This window comes from Chaetodon trifascialis, chromosome 24 (assembly GCF_039877785.1).
Source record: "Chaetodon trifascialis isolate fChaTrf1 chromosome 24, fChaTrf1.hap1, whole genome shotgun sequence".
Lineage (NCBI taxonomy): Eukaryota > Metazoa > Chordata > Actinopteri > Chaetodontiformes > Chaetodontidae > Chaetodon > Chaetodon trifascialis.
Genome location: NC_092079.1, coordinates 14855120 through 14879641, shown reverse-complemented (window position 1 = coordinate 14879641; position 24522 = coordinate 14855120). Strand labels below are relative to the sequence as shown.

The window sequence follows — 24522 nt, the reverse complement described above, 5'->3', positions numbered from 1 at the left end:
GCCAACCCAGACCTGATGAGCATACATTCAGGTTTAAAGAGAGAGGACTGAAAATAAGCAGAGACCCTGAACAGACCCTGAACTGATCCCTAATCCTCAGAGTTTAGCTGAATAAAGGATCAGTATTTAAACAAAATATCATCTGCTGGTTTTCACAGTTTTGCCTGTTTTCAAAAGCATCAGGATCAAACCTGCTCAGCTAGCTGGCGGCTAACAAGCTGAGAAGTATCAACTGCTGTGCTACATTCAGTTTGTGTGGCTGTTGGTTGAAATGGTTCAATCATTACAATACAGAACTTTCTGCAATCAGGATCAATACGTGATCAATACATAAAACACAAATGTACCAAAAGTCATCTAAAATAATCAAACTGATATTCAGAGCGATCAGCTGTTCAGCTTCACATCAAACAGCAGACATGAAATGATGTTACATGAGTTTATTTTCGTGCTTCTCAAACACCTTCAACACCGTCACACTGATCAATAAGACCCACTTCAGCTCAAGTTGATATACTGATACATTGATATCCCACATCCTAATCAATAGGACACAATAAAACACATGAAGTCACATGACTGTCGCTCAGGCGAAGCGCCAACACCTCAAAGTCCAATAAACACGTGAAGTAATCCTGCTTCCCATCACCATGACGACGTTTCTCATCTACATTTGCGACTAGTACATTCAAACGTAAACGTGTTATTGCGATACATTACGATTTTTTAAAAACATGAAGAGTTTGGCTCCAAAAATGAGACGAAAAGCCGACAAGAAGCACACCGGAACTTCAGCCAGCTGCTTCATCAGCACAGAGGACGAAGACATGGGCGCGTGCCCGCGGAGGACACCTGACCACGGAGGACACCTGACCACGGAGGACACCTGACCACGGAGGACACGTGACCGCATCCAGCAGCATCTTCACCGACATCATCTCAGGCTGATGAGCCGGCTGGGGCGAGCAGCCTTATCGTACAGCATCGATGAGCAGCAACCATCGATGGTGTCTGACACATCGAAACACCTGCACCAGGTGCGACCCTGCATGCACACACCCACAATGCCGTGCATCATGATTTGTGAGTCTAGAGGCTCGTTTGCAGACGTCAACATGATTGAACTCTGCAGAAAAGCTGAAATTTGGAACAAAGCGAACTACCAACGTGTGACGCACCGACTCGGCGAAACGCAGCACGTTCACCGTAAAAACGCTCAGATCTCAGACGTCATAACGACGTCTGCTCGCATGAGGCAATGCTCCGTGACACAATTTCCTTCACACCTCTGCCACTCTCACACCTGGCCAATCGCTGCGTCAACAAGATGTGTTTGTACAATTGTGGTTTTGAAAAGTTTAAGAACTTGCTGGAAACAGTACACCTGAGTACTTGACAGGAAAGGTGCTTCAGACGCTGTCAGACGCTAGAAAACTGCCTTTGAATTTGTCTTTCACGGGATCTAAATGATGTTCTGGAACCAAACTCTTCATGCGTTCATTCATTCATTCATTCATTCATTCATTCATTCAGAGATGACTCATTACAGACGTGAATATCCAGACATTTACAAGCTGGTGAGTTTACATCCCGAGTGCCATGAAAAGACCTAAAAACAAAGAGATGGTGATGATGTGGAACATGAGTGATCGAGGTGTGCCAGGTGTGTCTACCTGTTCTATATATACATGAACACACGTGGCCACGCCCTCCTCACTGACCTGAACGCCATCATAAAAACATCCAGGGCGGGGCTGGATGCTGGGGTGACGACACATTTTCACATTTGTTCTGCCTGTCGAGGATTTAAACCACGATGCCGCATCACCGATTGCTGGAATCGTTTGCTAGCACCCAGCCCCACCGAAGTTGATGCTAAAAACGGACTAAAAACAAGACGAACACAAGTGCATGTTGACATGAAAACATAAAAAAACCCTGGAAAACCATCAGGAATCAAAATAAAGTTCAAAAACTCAGCTACTGCCAGTCTGACCTGGTCTGCTCTGATCTGATCTGGTCTGTTATGATCTGGAGTGGAGTCTTGGAGGGAGACGGCGCCCCCCGTTGTCGGAGGAGAGGTAGTGTCACACGTCTGACAGATGGAGCAGCTGAATGTGGACGAGGCAGATGTAGTGTTTGTTTTAATGCACCTGGAGGGCCAGGCGGGTGGAGTTCACCACATCAGGACAAGACAAACTAAAGCTTCGATATGTTCATGCTGACAGGGAAAAGTTTCGATCCATGAGCCAATTATGATGATTATGGATTATCTTTTGATTTCGCCGCCTGTCTGAGGAGGCTTTGGTTCTGGTTGGTGAATCTCTTCGTCGCTGTATTTGGATCTCAAACTGATGCGTGTCGGTTTGGTTTCAGCTTTTTTTAAGCAGGTTTTCTGTCACATCTCAGACACTCTGAAGTGCAGAACAGATGAATGTTTTTTTAATTTTGTCATCTCGAGATGGTGACAGATTGTCCTTGAACGTGCTTCTTCTGAGCTCGACTGGTCTGAACTTTGTCCTGCAAACAGAGAAAAGTATCTCTGATCGTGATAAACTCCACCCATGAAGATTCGCCCGCTGTGTTCATGGCACCGGGATCGTAGCGCTACATTACAGATGGGAATGTTGAATCACGTCCATGATTGATCCATCCAATGATAGTCACATTTTGTCTTTTCACTGTTTTTGGTTTGTTTTCAGGTCAGCTAACTCCACCCGTCTGGTGCTGCATGCAGATTAAAATCAAGCACTGATTGTCTGTCTGTCGGTCAGCAAAGATGAAAACATGGCACGGACAGTTCACCGGAGGATCCGGACTGTTTGACCTCTACAGTTGACGGAGGATGACGTGTCCCGGGACAAAGCGTCACTGCTGGGCCAGCAGGGCACTCCGGTTGGCCTTCATCTTCTCCAGACGTTTGGACAGGTGGCTGTTACTCGCCTCCAGCTCGTCGATCCGGTCCAGAGCCGAGCGGAGCTGCAGGAAAACAGACAGAAAACGTACGATAAGGCGTCTGCTCGCATCCACAGAAGAATGGGACGGTTCAACGTGTCTGTCCAGGACACTGATGGAGAAGACACAAAAACGAGGGACGCAAAAGACGAAACAAACAAGAACCAGGACACAAAAAACAAGACAAACAAACAAGAATCGCGCTTTTCAAATGATCTTTGCTGAACTAAATGGCAAAAACAGACATTGGAAATATAAACAAAGACATAATAAATAAAAGAACAGTAAACAAAGGAGCACAGGGATAGAAACAGTCCGGCAGGCGGCGGCGGTCTCGCCTCTCTCTGCAGTTTTCTCTTGTCCACTTTCAGTTCGTCTTCGATCTTCTCTGCGTTTTCTGACGCCAGCTTGTATCGGCTCACCTGACCTTCCAGTCGGATCACCTGAGTGAGAAAAAAACAAAACAAAAACACAGAGAATCAAAGCGTTCTGGATTTCAGCTTCTCATGGAGGATCTTTCAAACCGTCTGATTTCAGTCCAAACGAGAGAAATTAAAGCTGTGAGAGCTTCGAATAAATGATTCCAGGTGAATCTCAGAGCTGACTAACATGAAGGAAATGGCATCAACGAGCCTCCATAACAAAACACAAGTTCATGGACACACGAAGAACAAATATTTCTATGAAATGATGAAGTCCAGATCAGTCTGACAGAAATACATCTAATATACAGAAACTTCCTCTAAAAATGACAAACAATCAGAAAATCAAAAGTGTAGTTTCAGGGAACAACGTGATCTCTATATGCTGACGATACGGTTTGATAAGATTTCAAGGCCCTTATTGACGAGAGAGATTCGATTTTATTAGTTTGATCGGCCATAAAAAAACACCAAAACTGAGATGACTTGTTTCTTTGTGTCACCAAACAAACGAAATGTTCTTATTGAAGACTTGGCTTGTTTTTATCTGACCTTAAAACTAAAAGAAGAACATCAGAGGTTTAATATTTCATGCAGCAGAATAAAAAAGTCTGTATATGCAGATGATACCTAAAGATACTTACAGGCCCTTAAAGCTGTTTTCATCCAACACTCAAACAACACAGGAACAGGAAACAGTCACAATTCAAATTAAAAGATATATTTCAATAAAATGTTAATACATAAGAATGATTAATATCTGTCATTGAACTACATTAAAAATATCTACATACACTGATGATACCATTTTCTTTTTGAAGATAAAGGTGTGGATTTTTTTGTAATCTGGCCTGGACCAGAGTGTGAAACTCACGAAAATCATGAACACTTACATTTTGTTCCAGAGTGGTGACTTCCTGTTCAGATTTCACCAGTTTGAACTTCAGCTCACTCATCTGTCTGTTAGCATCTCCTGAAGAAAAGACAAAGACACCACGAAGATGAAAAAGATGTTAAGATGAAGGCGACAGAGCAGACCATGAATGACACTGAAGGACAAAAAAGACAAAATGAAAACAATGTCGTCTATTAAGATGAAGACGTAGAAGATGAAGGCAAAGACGACAGATAATAAAAGACTGAGATGAAGGTGAAGAAGAAAAAAAGACGAGGACAGGTGAAAAGCTTCAGACAAAATAACAAGTGAGGATGAAGACGACAAAAAAAATGATGAAGAAGAAGAGTACTCACTCTGTAGGTCCAGTAGATGAGAGTCCATCCCGTTCTCCAAACCTTCCCCCTCTGGATCCTGGTCTGTCCCGTTTTTCTGTCTCTGATCCAGCTGGGACTTCAACAGTCTCACCTGCAGACAAATGATGACGATGAGTCACTTTAAATTGATGGATTTCGTTTTAAAAAGCATCTTTGGTGTCTTTGAGCCTTTGATTCAGATCACCTGATCGTATAAACTCTCTCTTTCCTCAAACAGCTTCTTCAGCCGGAGCTCTGAAACAAAACAGAAAAGACTTGTTGGACATCAGAAATACGTCCCAGTGCAGGACTTTGTCCACAGAATCCAAAAACAAGGCACTTACAGAAAAACTGAGGTCAAGTTCCTTGATTTCATTTTGTTCTGGCTTCAATGTGTGAACAAACACATCGATATCTGAGCACATCATGTGCACGATATTAAAGAATCTACAAGCAAGTCCACCTGTGTGCCCTCGTCTTGGTTCGTCAACGAGGCTTTACTGTGGACGAGTTTGAGAACGCCGACCAAAGAGCCATTGATTCTTCTCAGAGGGACCACTTCAAGGATGTTAGAGGTAAAAATGTCCAAGACTTAACAACAACAAAAAAAACTAGACAAGATCACATATTTCCTTCTTCTGATCATTCAGAAGTATTTTGGGAGTCGGTGGGATTCAGTTCATCCAACCAGAGGAGGAGGATTCAGTAAAGCAGCAGCTGTTGTTTAAATAAGACGAACAGCTGCTTAGAGCAGGGTTCACGCACTTTCCTCAGATCAGTTTCCAGGACTTTTCAAGGACTTCACCAGTGCTGATAACTGACAAATATTAGTTCCTCTCTGTGGAATCTTTGGCTACTAATCACCTATGAACTCAACTCTTCCTTTCAATTAGGAAAAACTGATCAGAGAATAAAGCAAACACACATGCAGACATACAGCACTTCACTTTATTAGTAAAACCACGTTACAGTGATGGTTCAGGCCACTCTCACCTCAGCTTTGTCTTTTCTCTCTTAGTTTCTCTAAAAAACAAAAATAAATGAAAACATAAAGGACCAGCAAAACGGATCAAACACCTGCATCTCTCAGCTCAAGAAACAAACACGTAAACAAATAAATAAACAGTAATTGGCCTTAATAGAACTGAATAACATCAACGTGTCGGTGGCCACTGATGTTGTTTTTTAGGTAGCTGTGAATATACCTGCTGCATCCGCGACATTCATCCTGCAAAGCAAATACAAATCTTCTTGCTGACTTCAGTCTCACTACTCTCTCATCCAGAGTTTCTCCGATCAGCATTTAATTTCTCAACACTTTGCTTTATATATTGATGTGACGTTCAGTCTGCCGTTAGCTTTACTGTTAGCCATAACCAATCCAAAAGAAGAGTTCTTGGATGTTGTGTTTACAGCTTTTTTGCTGCCTCAAGTGGCCACAAAAATAAATTACAAAACTGAATATATGGAGGACCGAGAATCGATCCCTGAAGAACCCCACAAGCCATTTTTAACACAGTCCATGTAACGACCACATGGTTCATGTTACACAGCTGTTAACTGACGTTAAGCACCGTTACTTTCTAACGTGAAAGTACTTTTTGCTTGTGTCTATCTACCCGAGTGGTCAAGAATCACTCAATGAAGCTTGATGAAACTTAAATTGTTTTCAAAATACACACATACTCATAACTCACCCATCATAAAGGAAATTAATAAGCAGCACTTGAGCAGCAAAAAATTTGCTTACTTACTTTCCCCAAATAATTCTGCATTCAGTTATAAAATGAAACTGTTACATAACATAAAAATTATAAATGGGAAATCACAAAAGAGCTCAAATAATTAATGAAAGAAATATACAAAAACATTCATCAATAAGGGGAATACAATTTCTTTACCGTCAAGTGTTTTGATATCATTTCACACATATGATAAATGCATACTTTAAATAAACTCAATAAAATAAGACTACGGAGAAAATCAAATCAACATGGCTTCTGGCTTTTTCCACGAAACTATTCCTTCAAAGAACCAGCAAAGTCAAGCTAAACTGACTGATTTCAAACTTCAGATTTCAGTTGATTGTTATTAAATCATGAAATCTTGCATTCGGCTTGTTGTTTGTCTTTCCTACTGTCCAAACTCAATCCTTTCCTTCCTCCCAGGAGTTTTATCCCACTCACCACCGGGATGACTTTTACATCTTCAATGAAAACCTCCGTCACTGGTTGAGGTTGTTGTTGTGCTGCTGGCTGCTGTGCTGTCTCCTCGTCCACCTCCTCACAGCTATCCATGTCTCCAGCTGAGAGCTCCTCCAGATCCTCAGTATTCAATACTGTTGGCTCATCACTCTGTCGATCCTCAACAATTCCTCCATCTTGTAGGCTCATCAACATCAGTTCTGGAACAGCCATCACCTTGATTTCATCTGCAGTTATTTCTAAAAGCCTTTTGACCTTTGAACTTTGACCAACATGAGAGTTTGATGATAACGTCTGATGCCTTTTGAGCTGCATCTTCACAACTTCCTCATCAGGAACAAGGCAGCATCTCTGAACAGCTTCTCTTTGTTTGTTTGTTTTAGCAACAACTTCAGCTACGGGATTTCTTGATGAGTCTACCAAACCCCAATGTGACCCAACTGACTCCAACATTTTGGTTTTTGCAGGTTCATCAAAGTAAGTTTCAATAAAAACTAATTCCTTACAACAGCTTGCCACCATTGGATCACTCTGGCATTGCTTTTGTTCTTCTTTATCGACAGAATTGGCCCTGGGATTTTCCTCAGTGACCTTAAATTTACCAACACTACACATGACTTCTGAGGTATTTACCACGGAGACATCATTAGTTTGAGGAAGTATCTCCAGAGATGCTGCTTCCAACATCCCTGAGACCGGACAGTCTTTAATCAAAGCAGAATGTCCAGCAGCACTCAGCTCTGAACTTTCAGGATCTTCTGGGGTTTCACTTCCTTCTCTTAAGTCCATCAAAGCCTGTTCGTCCTCTGCAGTGAGTTCAACACCCCTCATTTGGCCTGTTGATTGGTTACCTTGGTCAACTGTATCACGCTGATTTGACCCATTTTTTGCAACGTTCTTTAGCGTCGCTTTGAAATCTGAAGTCCACTGATTGGGGGATCCTGGGACATATGACTTTGGACAGCTTACATCCCTGCATGCGTTTCCATCTTTCTGTTGACTCTTGAAAATATGATCAACAGCAGACGAACACTGAAACACAACATCCTTGGCGGAAGATGGATTCTCATTTCCCATCACAACTGCGAAATCTTGAGTCAGAGAATTCGGTTTGCAAGCAGCCATGAGACTCAACACAATCGCCTCGTTGTCCTGGATGATGTCTTTTGCGGGTCGAGGTGGAACACGTCCTGATTTGTGGACTTCTTCAGTTGAAGCTCTCGGGACAGGTGAAACCAAATCTGCACATTTTACCTGACTTTCAGTTTGATGTGGCAACAGTTGATTTCCTGCAGCCTTAATTTGAATTCTGCAGATTTTGTCATCAAAGGAGCGCTTCATTTCGGTCACAAGGACATCCTGTTTTGACGCTACGGACAATTTCACTTCAGGTTCACTGTGAGGTTTGGGCCTGCCTTTAAAGGCCTGATCCTCAACAGTCAATCGAGTGACTGCAACACTTCCTGGCTCATTTTTCTTCTGTTGTTTTTTAATTCCTTTACTCCTAAACAAAGAATTTCCATCCTGTCTCATTTGAGATCTGGTGGTCGTCTCCGTTCCACTTCCTTTGATTCGTGGTAGTTTCCTTGTGTCTCGTCTCTCTCTGTCCAGTTTATCAAACCTCTTCACCGGCTTTAAAGGGTCTGGTTTGGTTCGGTCGCTGGTGGAAATGACGTTTGGTGATTGGGAGTGTTTGTAAATCCGACAGCGGTTCTTCATGCTGCGCCCTTGTGCCGGCTGCTGCTCTCGAACTTTCCCTGAAAGATCATGAAGGAGACATTGGAGGACGGAGCACAACTGGCGGCTTAAAGGTGTAAAAGATGGACAATTCAACTGTGAAGACGTCGGTAATTAATCCGAACGGACTTGATGGAAGATGAATCGAGATCTTGATCAGAGAAGGATCAAAGGAGACCTGTTGTTTGACTCTTCTGCAGGACGACGCTGACCAATTAGAAGGCAGATGGTGATTTGATTGAAAAACAAGATGCTCAGTTGATTGAAGTCATGTAGTCATGTCAAGTATGGAACAAAAATTAAGTGGCATGCATTTATTAGAGGCATATTTAAAGATTCAAGCGCAAACATTCATGCATTTTATTCCAGAATGCGACAGACAAACAAACACCCTTTCAGAGATTATACTCTAAAAATTCAGTTAATTAATTCAAGTGTCACAGTTCTGGTTCCTGTTGGTTTTGATCACATCTGTTTTGAACTTATGGAAGCTCCCTTTTGTCAAGGAAAGAAGTACATGAAATGTTAACAATGATCAAAATAATGAAGAAAAAAAACTGACTTGGCACCTCAAAATTTAACATTTAACATTAACATCTAATTTTACTTAAAAAGTCATAATTCAAACTCAGATGATGAATGAAAAAAACATAATCACACATTAGTTTCTTACTTTGTCTCATTATCTTAGAGTTGTGATGTAATGACTCCTAAATTTTCATCAGTAAATCAAACGTTTGTTAGATAATTGATAGATATTGATTGATATTCTTAAGGTTAGAATCTAAAATGAAAAGCAATAACTTTCATTTCAAATCGTCACTGAATCATAATGATGTTAAAAAGCCTTTTGGCATTTTGTTTTTGTCTGTTTTGTTGTTGATGGTGGACTTCCACTCCAGCTTGTTTCAGCGTCATTGTGTTGTTATTGATTGTTGATTATTAGAAACAACCGTTAAATAAAGAAAGTGGAAAGCTGTGGACGTCTCACTCTGAAGCAGCTCGGCATGTTGATGACAAACACTCTTACCTGGACACAGGTGTAATTAGTTCTTACCCAGCATGCTCTCTCTGCCGCCACGAGACGAGTCCTGAGCCAGTCCTGCGCTGACATCGTCCTCATCCTCGCCCCGCCCCGTCTCCCCATTGGTCGAGACCTCAGGAGAGACGACGACTCCGTGTTTCTGTTGAGGAGAAATCATGAGGTCATTAATGGTCACTGGCTTGTGATCACTGCGAGGATCCTCTGTGATGTGCGACACTGAAACGACCACGAACACACAGTTTGTAACAGAAACAGTTTGAAGCTTTTCTCCTGGACGTCCTCAGAAAAGTCCAGGTGATGGACGAATCACATTCATGGTAAAAATGACAAAAATAAGTTGAAACTCCAAGAGAATAAAATAAAACAAGAACAACAATAAAAGATGTTTTTCACTGAAATGGTGAAATGAAAACTTTCAGCTTCAGAGCCTAAACTTATTGTCAGCAGGCACAATGAACAAAGATTAAAGAGGAGGTTTCTCTGACTGAGTGCTCAGCTGACAGATGGACGATGCTTTGATGTTTGGTGACATCACACAGGTGGAGGAAGTGACCTCGCCACTTCCTTCTCTAAATACCTTCAGCGCATCTCTGAGTCGGAGCGCCTCGTCTCTGAGTCGATCGCGTTCGATCCGAACGATGTCGGAGATTTCCCTCTGCCTCTCTAACGCCTGAGAGGACGAGGGGGACGAGGAGGACGAGGACAGGTTAGAAGACGAGGAGGGACACATGGAGGCGGTGAAGGTGAAGGTGAAGGTGAAGAGAAGTGAAACAGGAAATCATTTTCAGACAGACAGGAAGTTTGACAAGAAGCTACAGTGTGACCTGCAGAGGCAGCAGAAGGTGACTTCATGCTTTGTACACCTGATATTGATTAACCTGTTATTGATCAAACTGTTATTGATTGACCTGTCATTGATTGACCTGTTATCCATAGATGTTATTGATTGACCTGTCATTGATAAACCTGTTATTGATCAACCTGTCAGTGTTTAACCTTTTATTGATAACCCTGTTATTGGTCGATCTGCATCATTTCTAAATACATCGTATGAACATCACCTCTCTGACCAAACACATCGCCTGTCAGCGTGACGGACTCAATCATCAAACAAGAAGAAGCTCAAACTGAAAGCTCTGGTTGTGCTTGTGCAGAGAACCAGTTTACGAGTCGGCTGCAGGGCTTAAAGACCAGTTCTGCTTGTGGAAGGTTCTCAAAGGAACCGTGACCTGCTGGAAAGCTGTGACTGACTGTCAGTGGTGTCGTACCGCCATCTTCTTCTCTTTCCACTGCAGAACTTCCTGCAGGTCAGAAACCTCCTGACAGTAAGTGCTGCTCTTCATGCGAAGGTCGGACACCTCCTGGGGGGGGGGGGGGCGGCAGAGGGAGAGGAGGGCATGACAGAAGGAGGTGAAGATTAACAGCGTGCAGACAGATGAAGATCAGTCAGTGTTAGTGTGAGCGACACCTTTAAGTTCACAGCCGCCGTCAGATGAACGGACGATGCAGGAAGTCAAGTTCAGGTCGTGACATCGCTGCTGCGAGGCAACGGCGACATGGATGCCAGGACCTGCTCTCTGGTGACTCTCTCCCTCTTTCAAAGACGCTTTGACTTACTCCTCAGACTTACACGAAGACGATGAAGAACAACCCGAAACTCTAAAATTACAATCAGTTAATTTACTGTTACTGTTAAAATGAACTCTGTCAGCAAACGTGTCGCCACGCCGGAAACAAACCCACGTCCGAGGTCATGACTGTCGGAGAGGTGGACTCATGTGAAGGCAGCTATGAAGCTTCAGCTGAGAGCTTCATCGAAGCATGAAAACTACCTGATCCTCTGATCGCGATTAAAACAGAAGAACGAACACGTCGGCTGAACGTCTGAACATGACGGAGCAGCGAGAAGACGGCGGTCTGTGGAAACGTCCTGTGGTTTGGAGGTGACGGCTCCCGCCCGCCTTCCTGTGAGTCATAATCTACGCTGATATGTTTCATCTCTACGGAGAGAGAGAGGTCGTCTTCACGTGGGCCGTTTGACGCTGATGGACACTGACCGTCAGCAGCTCTTCGGTCTGTCTCAGAGTTTCCTTCATCTCTTCAAACTGGAACTGAAGAACGCCGTGAGCCCGCCGCTCGCGCTCCAGCTCCTGAAACACACGGAGGAACAGCGACGGGTTAAAATGGACGCCAGCCTCAGCGCACAGCCGCGCTCACAAAGCCGACACCGCCTGGACAACATTCAGCCGTTTAGCTCAGCGTTTACAGATTCAACGTTTTAGTTTGGCTGTCAGAATGTGTCCTGATGGACATCAGAGGACAGACGTCCTTTGAGCTCCAATATAAAACTTGATTTCATACTTTTATTTATACGGTCTGAATATGATAACAAATCCTGTGACCTCTGCGTGACCTCTACATGACCACTGTATGACCCTGTGTGACCTCTGCATGACCCCTGTATGACCCATGTGACCCCCGTGTGACCTCTGACCCTGCCGGTGTCGTCGCGGTGTCGCCGTGACTCCCACAGCAGCTCCTCCATGTCGCTCAGCTCCTCCTTCAGAGTCTCCACCTGGTACATCAGCGTCGTCTTCTCGTTGTGGAGCTGAGCGTTGGACACCATTGCTTTCCGATATTTGTCCTCCGTCTCCACCAGAGACTCCTGAACAAGACCACGTCAACAGGACGGATGAGTCCTCAGATCGGAACATTCTGATTATTATTATCACGATAATTCCATCATTAAAAAACTAATTTTTAAAAACCAGATCACCTTCATGTCTCTGATGGACGCCTCCGTCTCCACCGAGAACGACGTATCGCAGCTTCCTCTGCGGGACGAAGCTCCGCCCAGCGACGCCAGAGTGGCAGCGGACAGAGTCGAAGCTGTCCTCGAACCCTGAGGAAGAGGAGGACAAAGACCTTCATCACTACTGAGCCCTGAGGAAGAGGAGTACAGTCATCTTCATCACTGTCCCATTGAAACTAACCTAAATGAAATTAAAGTCACTTTAGATTCAACAGACAGGATGTTTGTTTGAACTTTTAGAAAATCAAAGTGACTAAATTAAAATGAAACTGAATTTCTTTCATTAAAAGAGTAAAAAAAACATTTTGTTACAATAAATTAAGGTTATAAATAAAGTTTCAAGAATGAATTCCAATGACTGGTTTTAGCTTGCTCAACGTTTCTGTCAAAGGTTGTTCAAACCTTGATAACTTTATATAAATTCTGGCAGTGAACAGCACATCCGTCAGCCCGAAGCGTCAAACAGGACTTACTTTGTCCAGGAAGTCTCGGTCCGGTCTCTCCTCCACCTGAACACACAAACACACACTTTACCACCGAGCACATCCACGGAGCCTCACGTCAAGCTGCACGTGGACAACGTGGCCACCGGGTGGAGCCAGAGTGAGGAGCGACTGATCAGACAGAGGACAAGCGGGAGACAGAGGGGGACAAGGTCAGAAGACACCCAGAGACCAAAGCTCACCACTGGGCTTGCGCGAGCCGAACTGGCCCTGGACGAGGCTCGAGAGCCGGAGCCCAGAAACCCGCTGTGGTCTGACGGCTGGGGGGAGGAGGCAGGAGGCAGGCGAGGACGCGAGGAAGGAAGGAAAGAAGGAAGCATAGAAGAGAGAGACGAGTGGAGTCAGTCGTTATCAGGATGAGAGACGACAAGCAGGAAATGAAACAGTTTACAGGAACAACATCGTTATTTCTTCCAAAGTTCAGAAACAGACAAAGCAGCCACCCAATGAGAGCTCCTCTTACTGCTCTGTGGGTTGGACCAAGAGGACCTCTGATTCCACAAAGTCTGAACTCTGTTTCAAACAACAACAAACCACAATCGATTGTGTCCAACCAAAGTGTTCACTGACAGCAGCTTCATGTGTTCCTCTGCGAACGACAGCCTTTCCAGGATGAACCTTCAGACCCAATCATGATCCCCTCACCTGTTACCAATGAGCCTGTTTACCTGTTCACAGGTGTTTCTGGAGTCTTTAAATATCTTGCTTTGAAGTCAGAAAGATTTCATCACTTCCTGTTTGATGTTTGACGCCACGTTAACGTCTTCACAATCACAGTTTGTACAATTCATTTTGTGATTTTATTTTGAAGTTCAGGAATGAATTTCAGCTCCTTCAGCAGCTTTACAAACTCTGAATACAAACAGAGTTTCCACTTCCTGTTCAGGCTTCAGTCCAAGTTTGACAGCGTTCCCTCCAGAAACGAGCAGCAGGACATCGACGAGCACTTTACATCAGCTCTTCCTGTCTGACTGATTCCATTTATGGTGTAATAAAAAACTTCTGATGTTCATTGTTTCGACTTCTCTCTGTGATTTTCTAACATTTTACATTTTGGAGGTTGTTTCCATGTGACCTTCAGCTGAAAGAAACAGGACGAGGAAGAGGAACGGGAAAAGGGAGAGGAAGAGGAACAAGAAAAGGAGCAGGGAGAGGAAGAGGAACAGGAAGAGGGAGAGGAAGAGGAAAGGGAAGAGGAACAGGAAGAGAAACAAGAACAGGAGCAGGGAGAAGAAAAGGAACAGGAAGAGGAACGGGAAGAGGGAGAGGAAGAGGAAAGGGAAGAGGAACAAGAATGGGAACTGGGAAAGGAACGGGAAGAGTGAGGGGGAGAGGGACAGGAAGAGGAACTGGAGCACATGAGACGTTCATACAGACTTCAAACTTTCAGCTGTTGTGACAACTGGATCTATTGATTATTATCAGCTGTATGTTTACTCTTTCACCCCATGAAGTCATGTGCTCGTGTGTGTGTTCATGTGCTCGTGTGTGTGTTCATGTGCTCGTGTGTGTGTTCATGTGTTCATGTGTGTGCTCGTGTTCATGACTCACCCTGAAGCTGCCTCGACTGCCCACAGACATCCTCTCTTCATCATCTGACATCTGCAAACACACAAACAGTTTAACGTCAGCACACTGTCACCAGATCCACTATGTGCTCCTGGACCTGGACCTGGACCTGGACCTGGACCTGGACCTGGACCTGGACCTGAGTCAGGAGGTCTTCCTCTTAACATCTGGCCCTCACCTTTGTTTGGTCTACCTGATGTTTGAAAAGGTGCAGCTTGGTGTCATGAAGGTGTCAGCAGAAGACGTTCTGACGGAAAATCGTTACAGATTCTGAACCAGGTCCTGGTCCAGATCCTGGTCTCTGGTGTTTCCAGTGCTGAGTTCAGCAGGCTAACATGGGTCAGTCTGCTGACAACATTCACACTTTCAGGATCACAATGACGATTCAATAAACCCAAAAACGCGAGCAGACTTTATTTTCATTGTCACTGTCAACGTCTCTGCTGGAAACGCCTCTCCGTCCGTCTCTCTTTAGACTAACCGTGTTTTCACCTGCTGCTTCACCTGCCACTTCACCTACGGTACCAAGTGACGTTTCATTGGTCGAACACAGTGAAAGTAGTTTGTTCAGCGCTGCTTCACACTGAAACAGCCTCACAATAAGGTCTTTCAGGACCAGATCCAGGCAGAGCTTCTTGATGACATCACTGTGATGTCACAGACAGGTGTGCATTCACGCTCTGACAACTGCGAATGTATGAAATTGTGAGCAGTGTGTAAACAGGAAGTGAAGACAGATCAAAGAGGAAAGACAGATACAGACCGAAGCGTGTCTCCGTGAGTGGCGAGAATACCGCTCACTGTCCTCCTGAAAGGCCACGAAGAAGAGAGACAATACACAAGTTAAAGGGTGGAAACTGTAGAAGAAGAAGAAGAAGAAGAGTGAGGGTCAGGCTTCCTCTGAACAGACTGACTCACAGACAGACAGACAGACAGACAGACAGACAGAGGAAACCTGACAGACCAAACACGAAGAACAATATTGAAAACACAAAGTAAACAGATAAAAAAATCTGTAATGATTAAAAAAAAACAATAAAAAACAACAAAATAAGGTAAAAAAACAATAATCACTTTCAAAAATGGTAAAAATATTAAACATCAATAAAATTGAATCAAAAACTTCAAAATATAAATGATGAATGTGTAAGAAAGATAGAAATACACAATGTACACAAAGTACACTTCATACATTCAACGTGCAGCTCAGGCACATGCAGTAAACGGGGGGGGTGAGGGGGAGGGGGAAGAGGAGGCTGAAGGCAGATTATCTGTGCGTCCACGTGGATTAAACACACAGTTAATCCGTGTGTGTCTGTCTGAGCACATGCACAACAAACACTCATATCACTGATATACAACAACAACAACAACAACAACAACAACAGGCAGCAGCTCCGTCCTGCTGGCACGACACATGAAAACCAACGAGTCTCTGACGGGACGCTGTCCCAGAGGGGCAGCTGGTTTAGGGTGTCTTGGACAGGTTTGACCTTTGACACTCAGCTGACAGCCATGTTCTGTTGTGTTGCTGTTTTGTGTTTTTTTACTGCGTTGTTACATCACATGACTTCGTACTGTTACTTCATGATGGAACGTGACATCACGTGTCCTACTGTCCTTATCAGTCGTATCAATAAAGCTCGATTTGATCTTATTACCAGATGACAGTTCATCATGTTCTATCGTATCATACTTTGCATCTGAAAGTACTGGACCGTGTACTCTTACTGCATTACGATGGAAAGTGCTAACAATGACATACGATGACCACGTCAGCACGAGGTCACCGTGATGTCACTTCCTGTTCTTTGTTTAGAGGTCAATTAAGTTCACAGCTGATCAGAGAAATCGGTTTTAACTGGTTTTCATGAGTCAGACGGCAGCTTATACAGAGTCCTAAGGAGTCCCCAACAGTCCTAAGGAGTCCCCAACAGTCCGAAAGAGTCCTGAGGAGTCCTAAAGAGTCCCCAATGGTCCTAAAGAGTCCAACAACAATCCATAAGAGTCCTAAAGTTACAGTTTTAAAGAGTCCTAAAATGTTCTAAGGAGTCCTCAACAGTCCTGAAGAGTCCTAAACAGTCCTAAAGAGTCCTGAGGCATCCTCAAAAGTCCCCAACAGTCCTAAAGAGTCCCCAACAGTCCTAAAGAGTCCCCAACAGTCCTAAAGAGTCCTGAGGAGTCCTCAAAAGTCCCCAACAGTCCTAAAGAGTCTAACAACAGTCCGTAAGAGTCCTGAAGTTTCCTTAACAGTTTTAAAGACTCCTAAAAAGTCCTAAGGAGTCCTCAACAGTCCTAAAGAGTCCTCAACAGTCCTGAAGAGTCCTTAAGAGTCAAACAACAGTCCAAAAGAGTCTGAAAGACTTTAACGACAGTCCTACCATCCACTGTTCAATATGACCCCACTTATTGTCCAGACCATAATACTTCTGTGGGAGGAGGAGGAAGAGGAAGAGGAAGAGGAAGAGGAGAAGATGTTAGGACAAGATGAAAAAATGACTTCAAGTTTCAGGTTGAAAGAGAAAAAATTGTGTGTTTGTTTTAAACCCCTTGGCATGGCAGGTGGGTGGAGCTTAGGAAATGTTTCCTGACACCAAGAGCTCAGTGTTTGGTTTTTTTTGTTTATTTGTTTTTTTTTAAAGATCGGTTAAACCCCGCCCAGTTGGAGCTCCCAGAGGAGTAAAACAAACACATCAGCATACAGTTAAGGTGGAATGGAAGAGTTAGTTGTACCTTGTGGCTGTTAAACAGCTACAGCAGGTGGGAGAAGACACAAGAGGAGAGACTGAAGGTTAGAGACGAGAGGTCAGAGGTCACAGGTCTGTGAGTGCTACATGACAACGAGAAAGAAAATAAGTTCTGTGCAGGAAACACCGATTCGGACAGTCAATCAGCGGTTCACAATGTGAGGCACCTTCAGGATGAGTCCCAGGTCAGAGGTCAGGGGTCAGAGGTCAGGGGGCTGCAGCTCATTTTATCAATCTATTTATTTATCATTATTATGATTATTTTTGGCGGCACGGTGATGCAGCAGGTAGTGCACGTGCCTCACAGCAAGAAGGTTGCCGGTTCGATCCCCGGGTTGGGCGGGGCCTTTCTGTGTGAAGTTTGCATGTTCTTGCGTGGGTTCTCTCCAGCTTCCTTCCACAGACCGAAAACATGCTCATTATTTTAACTGGTGGCTCTAAAATAGTCCTTAGGTGTGAGTGTGAGCGTGAATGGTTGTTTGTCTGTATATGTTGCCCTGCGATCGACTGGCGACCGGTCCAGGGTGTACCCCGCCTCTCGCCCGTTGACAGCTGGGATAGGCCCCAGCCCATCCGCAACCCCGAAAACGGATAGTCGGGTATAGACAATGGATGGATGGATGATTATTTCTGGTGAACGTTTGTACTATTTTACATCATGTGACAAAACGTTTCCATGTATTAAAACTCGAAAACCACATGTGAGGAATCCATGACTGAGAAGAATCTGCTGGACCGCCATGATGGACTCACGACACCATCAAAGCCTTCCAGACGGCTGATGAAGACAACGAGGATCACTGGTTGTTGTTCAAAAGAAAAACTGAATTTTCTCAAATAAATCTTTGATGAAATGATGTTTCTGAACTGACGGATCCTCAGAGGCCTTCAGGAAGCATCGACAGCGTCACGGGAGAGTAAAGACCGTCAAGCTCTCGGAGTTCTGTCTTCATGTGCTGCAGCAGCTCCACTTCCTCTTGTCAAAGTATTGACGAAGGTCTTCATGTGCGGCTGACGGGGGACCAACCGCAGAGGCCTGATGACACAGTTCAGTGATCAGCTCCTGGCTTCTTTGATAAGAAGACATCAGATCTCTGAAAGAAAACTCTTCCATTGTCTTCTTTAACTCCTAAACTAAACAAAAAGAAGAGTCTAGTCTTTCATATCCAACCAAGTTTGAACATCAAAACGGACTCATTTTCATCTGTAGAGACTCTCAAAGGTGGAGGATCAGCACCGACTGTTTGGCCTGTCGGTGTAAATACTGTGACTCTGTGAGAGACACATTGATCAGGATCAATGACGATTATCAGGAGACAGTCCTGGCTGATTGGAGCTGCCGTCCTCCAGAGCTCTGCTCAGAAAATCATAAAGGAAAACAGATGACATCCACTGACCCCGAGGACACGGCGAGGACGAGCCAACGCGTCCGTCCCTTTGTGTTTGTCCTCATGGTGATCTGATTGGATGAGATCCTCGAAGGAGCAGTCCTCGGACTTCAGACGGGAACATGTTTGATTTAAGGAAAAGGCCAAAATCAAACTTCGTCATTTCAGAACGAATAAAAGCATCAGTGACTTCACGGAAACACGTCGGACTCTTCAAACGTTTCTTCTTCTCTTTGATTTCTGTCTTTCACACACTCCATCTCTGACCTTCAGTCACGTCATCACTGTTGTCTTCGTCACCAAAGAAGGTTTTTCCTTCCTTCACCTTTCAGTGAAACGTTTTTCTTGTTTGAACGTGACAATAAATTCCTCCGGCAGCGATTGGATGTGTCCGTCTGCTGATTTAGTGGAATAAACTGACACAAACACGCGTTGACGGCAGATTTTAAACTAAGCTGCGTTCACGTTCAACAGCTTCTGGACGTTTAAACAAATGAAAGTAAAATAATGAAGTTACTCACCGAGTGAAGCGAGGAGCAATAAGTCATGAGGCTGCTGACTGACTGACTGACTGATGACAACAGCACAGTCACACTCACACAGGCTGACCTTTGACCCCAAACTGCCGTTTTCTCCGCAGGACCTCAGGTACATTAACCTGGAGCTGATCGGGTCTGCTGACAGCAATCAGAGGCCTGAAGCCGTCAGCAAAGACCCGGGTCTTTAAACTCGTTGAGTCTGAAATGGGTCTCAGCTCCAGAAGTCTTGTTTTGGGGGCGTCGGAGAAACGCTTCCACTCCTTTCACTGCTGTTACTCCCACGTGAAGCGTCATACAAATGACATCTTATAAAGCGTGCTCAAATTTTACCTGGATGATTGTTTGTCACTTTGACTTCTCTCACTTATTCATCACACTGTGCCGTTAGAATCAGCCAATCAGGAGCAACTCAACAAACCCTGCGGACCAATCAGGGGACAGGACGCGGGCTGTGCTGTACCTCTCTCTGCTGTCTCTCCAGCTCCTTCATCCTGATCTCTCGGGCCTCGGCTCTCGCTGCTCGCTTCGCCGCCAGCCTCGCCTCCGCCTGATGCACACAGATCAATGAGATCATTCATTATCAGACATCATCAATACCGATCAGCGTGTTATCAATCATTATCAATCACGAACAGTTGACTGAACTTTCATTCTTCACCCGTTCGACCGTGACTGAAATGAAGTTTCTCCTGGAAATCAATAGAAGCGTTTCAGTTTATCAATTCATAAAATCAATCAATGAAATCAGTCAATGAAAAAACACGTTGGAAGATTCAGCCAATAAGACGAGACAATGAAAGACAATAAAATGAACACAGTCGGCGTGATCAACAATCACACTGACTCTTATCGATACAATCAATGAGTTCAATGAACAAGAGAGACGTCAAACTCCACGAAGACACAAATCAATCGATTCAGGCTCGATCGTTCAGACTTCAGCGAACTTCAGTTTGACTGTCCTCCAGCAGGGGGCGTGTCTCTCTGGACCTGTCTCTCTCTCCAGGAGGAATGTGGACTCGCCACCTGTCTTCACACCTGGTAACACACCCACCACACACCTGCCTCTCCATACAGAAAACATGTGAGCTGTGTGACAACATGATGACGAGCCGAACGGCGAGGATGAAGGTTTGAATCAGATCTGTGTCAGTCTCGTCATGTCGAGACGCAGATTAATGTTTGTGCTGCTGCAGAGGATTAAAGAATGGAGGTCACACACACACACACACACGCGCACGCGCACACACACACACACACACACACACACACACACACACACACACACACGCACACACACACACACACACACACACACACAGCAGGAGGTCACTGCTGCCACCCTCTGAGAGGACATGATTCACACCAAACTCCATTCAACAATCGCACCATTTAAGCAACGTTCCACTGTCCTCTGTGGACGTCCATCACTGACACCACAGACGTGAAAGAGAAACCAGACGCCGTCAGAGACGAAGACGATGCTAAACGTCCATGTGATGTGTTTCTGGTGGACGTTCTTCGTGGTTTTAACGTGCTTCGTTACGCATCGGTCAGGTCGTGTGTTTGGGTATGAGCGTCTCTTGTCTCAATGACGTTACTGAAGAACACGCCTGTGTGTCGTACGCATCGCTGCACAAACTGTTTCCAGTGTTTCAGACCGTGTGAACGCACACTGAAGGTGACCGAACCGGTTTGCAGCTCTCGGTCCGTTTACCTGCTCCGTCATGTGACTCGGTCATGTGACTCAACCGGTTTTCTGACTGCAGAGTGAAAACATTCAGCTGCTCTCAGAACAAACTCCATCCACCAATCAATGCTTCTGTAAGGTTGAGGCTGCACTTCCTGTGTGCGCTTCACAATAAAGGCATCATAATCTAAATATCACTCACTCATTAAGAGACGTTTCAGCTCTCATGTTATTAACATTTCTCTCTTCCTCTCCTCTCCAGACGTCTTCCTCTGATCACCTGCACAGGTGAGTCTCTTTTCTCATTTCAGAGCAGTTTATTCTGTGTTCTTCACACAAGCTGAACACGACCAAGCCATGATGATGATGATGATGATGATGATGAAGTCCACAAGATATTTTAGGAGCTCATTCTCTGAACAGCAGCAGTTTTAATGGTTTGGTCTCCAGATGGTCATAAGTGACCACAGAGTTAAAACAACCACCACAGAAGAAGAGTGAGCGGAGCATTCACATTCCTGCTTTAGTATGTAGGACGACAACACCCCCCCCCCCCCCCCCCACACACACACACACAGGGAACATAAAGGCGCCTTTGTTTCGACAACAGAGACGATTACGGAAAGCCAATGAGGTCATTATTTCTGTCTGTTAATGCACTTCAGACTGCAGACAGAATACTGTAATACTACACACATACCTCCATACATGTACACACTCTGGATACACACACATACCATAATACTCTATAATAACATAAAGTAAACAGAAACTATATGAGCAGACTGCAAAACATCGAATGGCAGCAGAAAAAGTGAAATAATGAGCTCGCTGGCTTTCATTAAAATGTCTTTCAAATCTAAAATCTACTATTTATTATCGTAATCATGTTGATTTCATGATTCATTATGTCCTCATTGTCTCTTTAAGCTCATATTTTACAGGAAAAAACAAAAAGATTAGACAATAAACATTAATGAACAAAAGAAAAACAAACAGCAATTAGAAGAAAAATACTTCAAAATAAAATACTGCAACACAATAACAAAAAAAAATCAGAAACAGTAAAAATACATACAGTATACAATAAAAAACACTAAAGGAAAACTGCAGAAACATTCTAGGAATGAATAAAATAAATAAAAAAATCAAATGTAAACTTTCACTGATGACTTTAATTCATCTGAATTCAATTTATTACTCGGTTTTTATTATTTAATTCTATTTTGTCAGAATTCAAAGCTTCATTTGCTTTTCATTTTCTTTGAAGTCCCTCCATTGTTTATATTATGTTAATCTATATGATATTATTCATCACCATTTGTGATCAGTCGATGTTTCAGGTGCGGTTACCTGCCCACACACAAACAGGTGTTTCCGGTCCAGACTGCAGCAACATCACTGGGGGATTTAGTGACACCGGAAAAACCTGCAGCTGCTGGACTGAACTCTAAACTCTCACCGCCTTCATATCAAATCAATACTCATATCAATACCAGTATCGATAAGCAGCCTCACCTCCCGAGCGATCTGGTTCAGAGCATCGTCCTCGGCCGTCAGCTTCTCCCGGTTCGGGATCCTCTTCCGACCCGGTCCCTGAGTGCCCATGGTTCAGGAGGGTTTTACTGTGAGCCGAATTCTCCACAAAGGTCTCCTGTAAACCGGATCATACAAACCCGGTTCCCAAACGCAGGAAAAACCACCAATTAAGTGTGTTTCACTTTAGAAACTCGCGTTTTTCTGACGCTGTTCGGCGGTCACCTTCTCTCGGTCCGAGACTAAGTCTCCATCGCTCGGGAGGTGACTAACGGGGGCCGAAGAGTCCACAACGGAGTCTCACGGTCCAAAGCATTAGACACGGTGTCCTGAAGCGGAGAAATAGTAAATAAAACCGCTCAACATGAAAAAAAAATAAAAATCTGCTGCTACTCGGCGGCTGGAGGATGTCCGGAGCGGCTGCGGGCCGAGCTGCCGCCGCCGTTCATCCTGCTTCAGCTAGCTCACGTTAGCCAGCTGCCAAACATCACACGCGGAGAGCCGTACAGGCAAAAACAGTACAAACAAAAAACAAAACACCGGTTGTTGCTGTCGTTATTGTTCGCATCCCTCAGTGAGAAGAAACCGTCACCGCAGCGTCCGTAACGCGCCCGGTGAACTCGTTAATCCGCCATCTTCAATAGCCGCCGCGAACACTTCACGTTTCCGATTGGGGAAGCGTTTTTATTTCCTGTGGGACGTGAAGTAATCACAGGTTCACGTTCTCAGGTGAGCCGCAGGTCGTCCGCTGCCGGACCGTAAACACACCGCGACAACACGGTCCGCACCGCAGTGACGCCGAGAACAGAGAGGACACTTTTATTGTGGTGGGGACAGGAAATACACTTTGGCAAGGGACACACTTTGAGACACACGCAGGAAGTGTCTGCTTTCAAAATAAAAACCTGAAATGAAAAAATAATTTCACAGCGTACAGATTGGACTATGAGCTGTTCAAATGAACAAAATGACATTAAAAGGTGTTTATGGTTTGACTGCTCAAATTAAAAGACAAATGAATATTACCAGCATACATCACCAAGATTAGTTACCACAAAATATTCATCCAGAATATGATAGTGTGTAATTTATGCAAAAATCACTTTTGAATGTTTTGAATGTTTAATATTTATATTTCCTCACTCTAAAAAACATGCTGCTGTTGATGCTGTTTGTGGACCGCCTGTTTTAACGTCTGAAACTTGAAGATAAAATTTTAACGTGGAATAAAGAAACCCTCGCTTGAACATGGATCAGGCTGCTCTCTGAACGAAGCCCGTGCAGCAATTTCCCCTATTCAGCTGCTCGGCGACCAGAGATTTAGTGAGTCAGTCGCCACAATGTCGAAAGTGATTCTACTATTATCATATACTACCACTAACAGTGGTATTATGAGAGAAGTACTGCAGTAGTGTTAGTACTAATACTGGTGTCTTTTAGTCTTTTAGTAGTATGTGAGTTTGAGCTGTGAATGTCAACATGCAATGAACTGACATCTCCCCCCCCCCCCCCCCCCCCGCAGTATCACTGCCTCACTTCCAGTATGTTTAAATAAACATACGACATAATACAAAAAGGTCATTTGAAATGCTTTAATTTTGAAAGTTTCCATCGGAAGTTGTACGTTGCAGTTTTCCCACTTCTTGCTTTTTAACTGCAGAATAAGTCATCACAGTCAGTCAAGTTAGACTTAAATCCTGCTTCCGGTTACATCTTTCAAAATAAAAGGAGGGTCCTCGTCATCCTGAAGTTTGTGTTGTACTTTATTGATCGGAAAGCCAAACATCATTTATACTATCACCTGTTATCAACAATACAGTGTTTCCTTTCATCTATAATCAATAAATCGAACAAACTAACATTTTTAATCTTCTAAATATTTCCAAACATCAAATATTGCTAATACTGATCAATAATATCAGTTTACAGCAGTCGATCAATCAATACGTTCATAGAAACATGAAGAACATTTGTAGTGTTTTCTACTGAAATTCAGTCACACTGACTTCTAGACCTTTATTGATTGAATCAGAAGTGATCAGAAAGGCTAAAAACATGAAACAAATTAATCATTTCTTGTATTTCTTATTAACAGCCAGTCAGTTCAGTCTACGGGGATCAATG

At 44.0% G+C, this 24522-nt stretch overlaps 1 protein-coding gene across 4 annotated transcripts; it reads right to left on the bottom strand.

The window, feature by feature from the left end:
• Nucleotides 1-422: 422 nt before the first annotated feature.
• Nucleotides 423-23213, bottom strand: lrrfip1b (leucine rich repeat (in FLII) interacting protein 1b). 4 transcript variants are annotated; one of them, XM_070993974.1, is made up of 20 exons: nucleotides 22624-22726; nucleotides 22381-22516; nucleotides 19633-19719; nucleotides 17232-17249; nucleotides 16880-16927; nucleotides 15262-15306; nucleotides 14481-14531; nucleotides 13112-13189; nucleotides 12900-12935; nucleotides 12391-12516; nucleotides 12109-12279; nucleotides 11672-11764; nucleotides 10883-10975; nucleotides 10192-10284; nucleotides 9627-9753; nucleotides 4834-4883; nucleotides 4629-4740; nucleotides 4271-4350; nucleotides 3294-3398; nucleotides 423-2979 (listed from the first exon to the last, which is right to left on the bottom strand). In XM_070993974.1, exons 2-20 carry the CDS (start codon nucleotides 22468-22470, stop codon nucleotides 2869-2871), a joined length of 1614 nt encoding a protein of 537 aa, XP_070850075.1. In that variant the 5' UTR covers nucleotides 22471-22516; nucleotides 22624-22726; the 3' UTR covers nucleotides 423-2868. The 4 variants fall into 4 exon arrangements, with proteins under 4 accessions (XP_070850075.1, XP_070850076.1, XP_070850077.1 ...); XM_070993975.1 differs by lacking the exons at nucleotides 15262-15306; nucleotides 16880-16927; nucleotides 17232-17249 and having other exon boundaries at nucleotides 22381-23213; XM_070993976.1 differs by lacking the exons at nucleotides 13112-13189; nucleotides 15262-15306; nucleotides 16880-16927; nucleotides 17232-17249 and having other exon boundaries at nucleotides 22381-23213.
• Nucleotides 23214-24522: the final 1309 nt, after the last annotated feature.

Bases quoted from the DNA above. Each gene is read 5' to 3' on its own strand.
- lrrfip1b (XM_070993974.1), bottom strand. From the start codon at position 22,470: ATGGGCACTCAGGGACCGGGTCGGAAGAGGATCCCGAACCGGGAGAAG. The intron at 15,307-16,879 runs GTAGGACTGTCG...GTGGCCTTTCAG, and splicing joins GTCATATTGAACAGTGGATG to GAGGACAGTGAGCGGTATTC. The intron at 12,280-12,390 runs GTGATCTGGTTT...GGTCTTGTTCAG, and splicing joins CGTCCATCAGAGACATGAAG to GAGTCTCTGGTGGAGACGGA.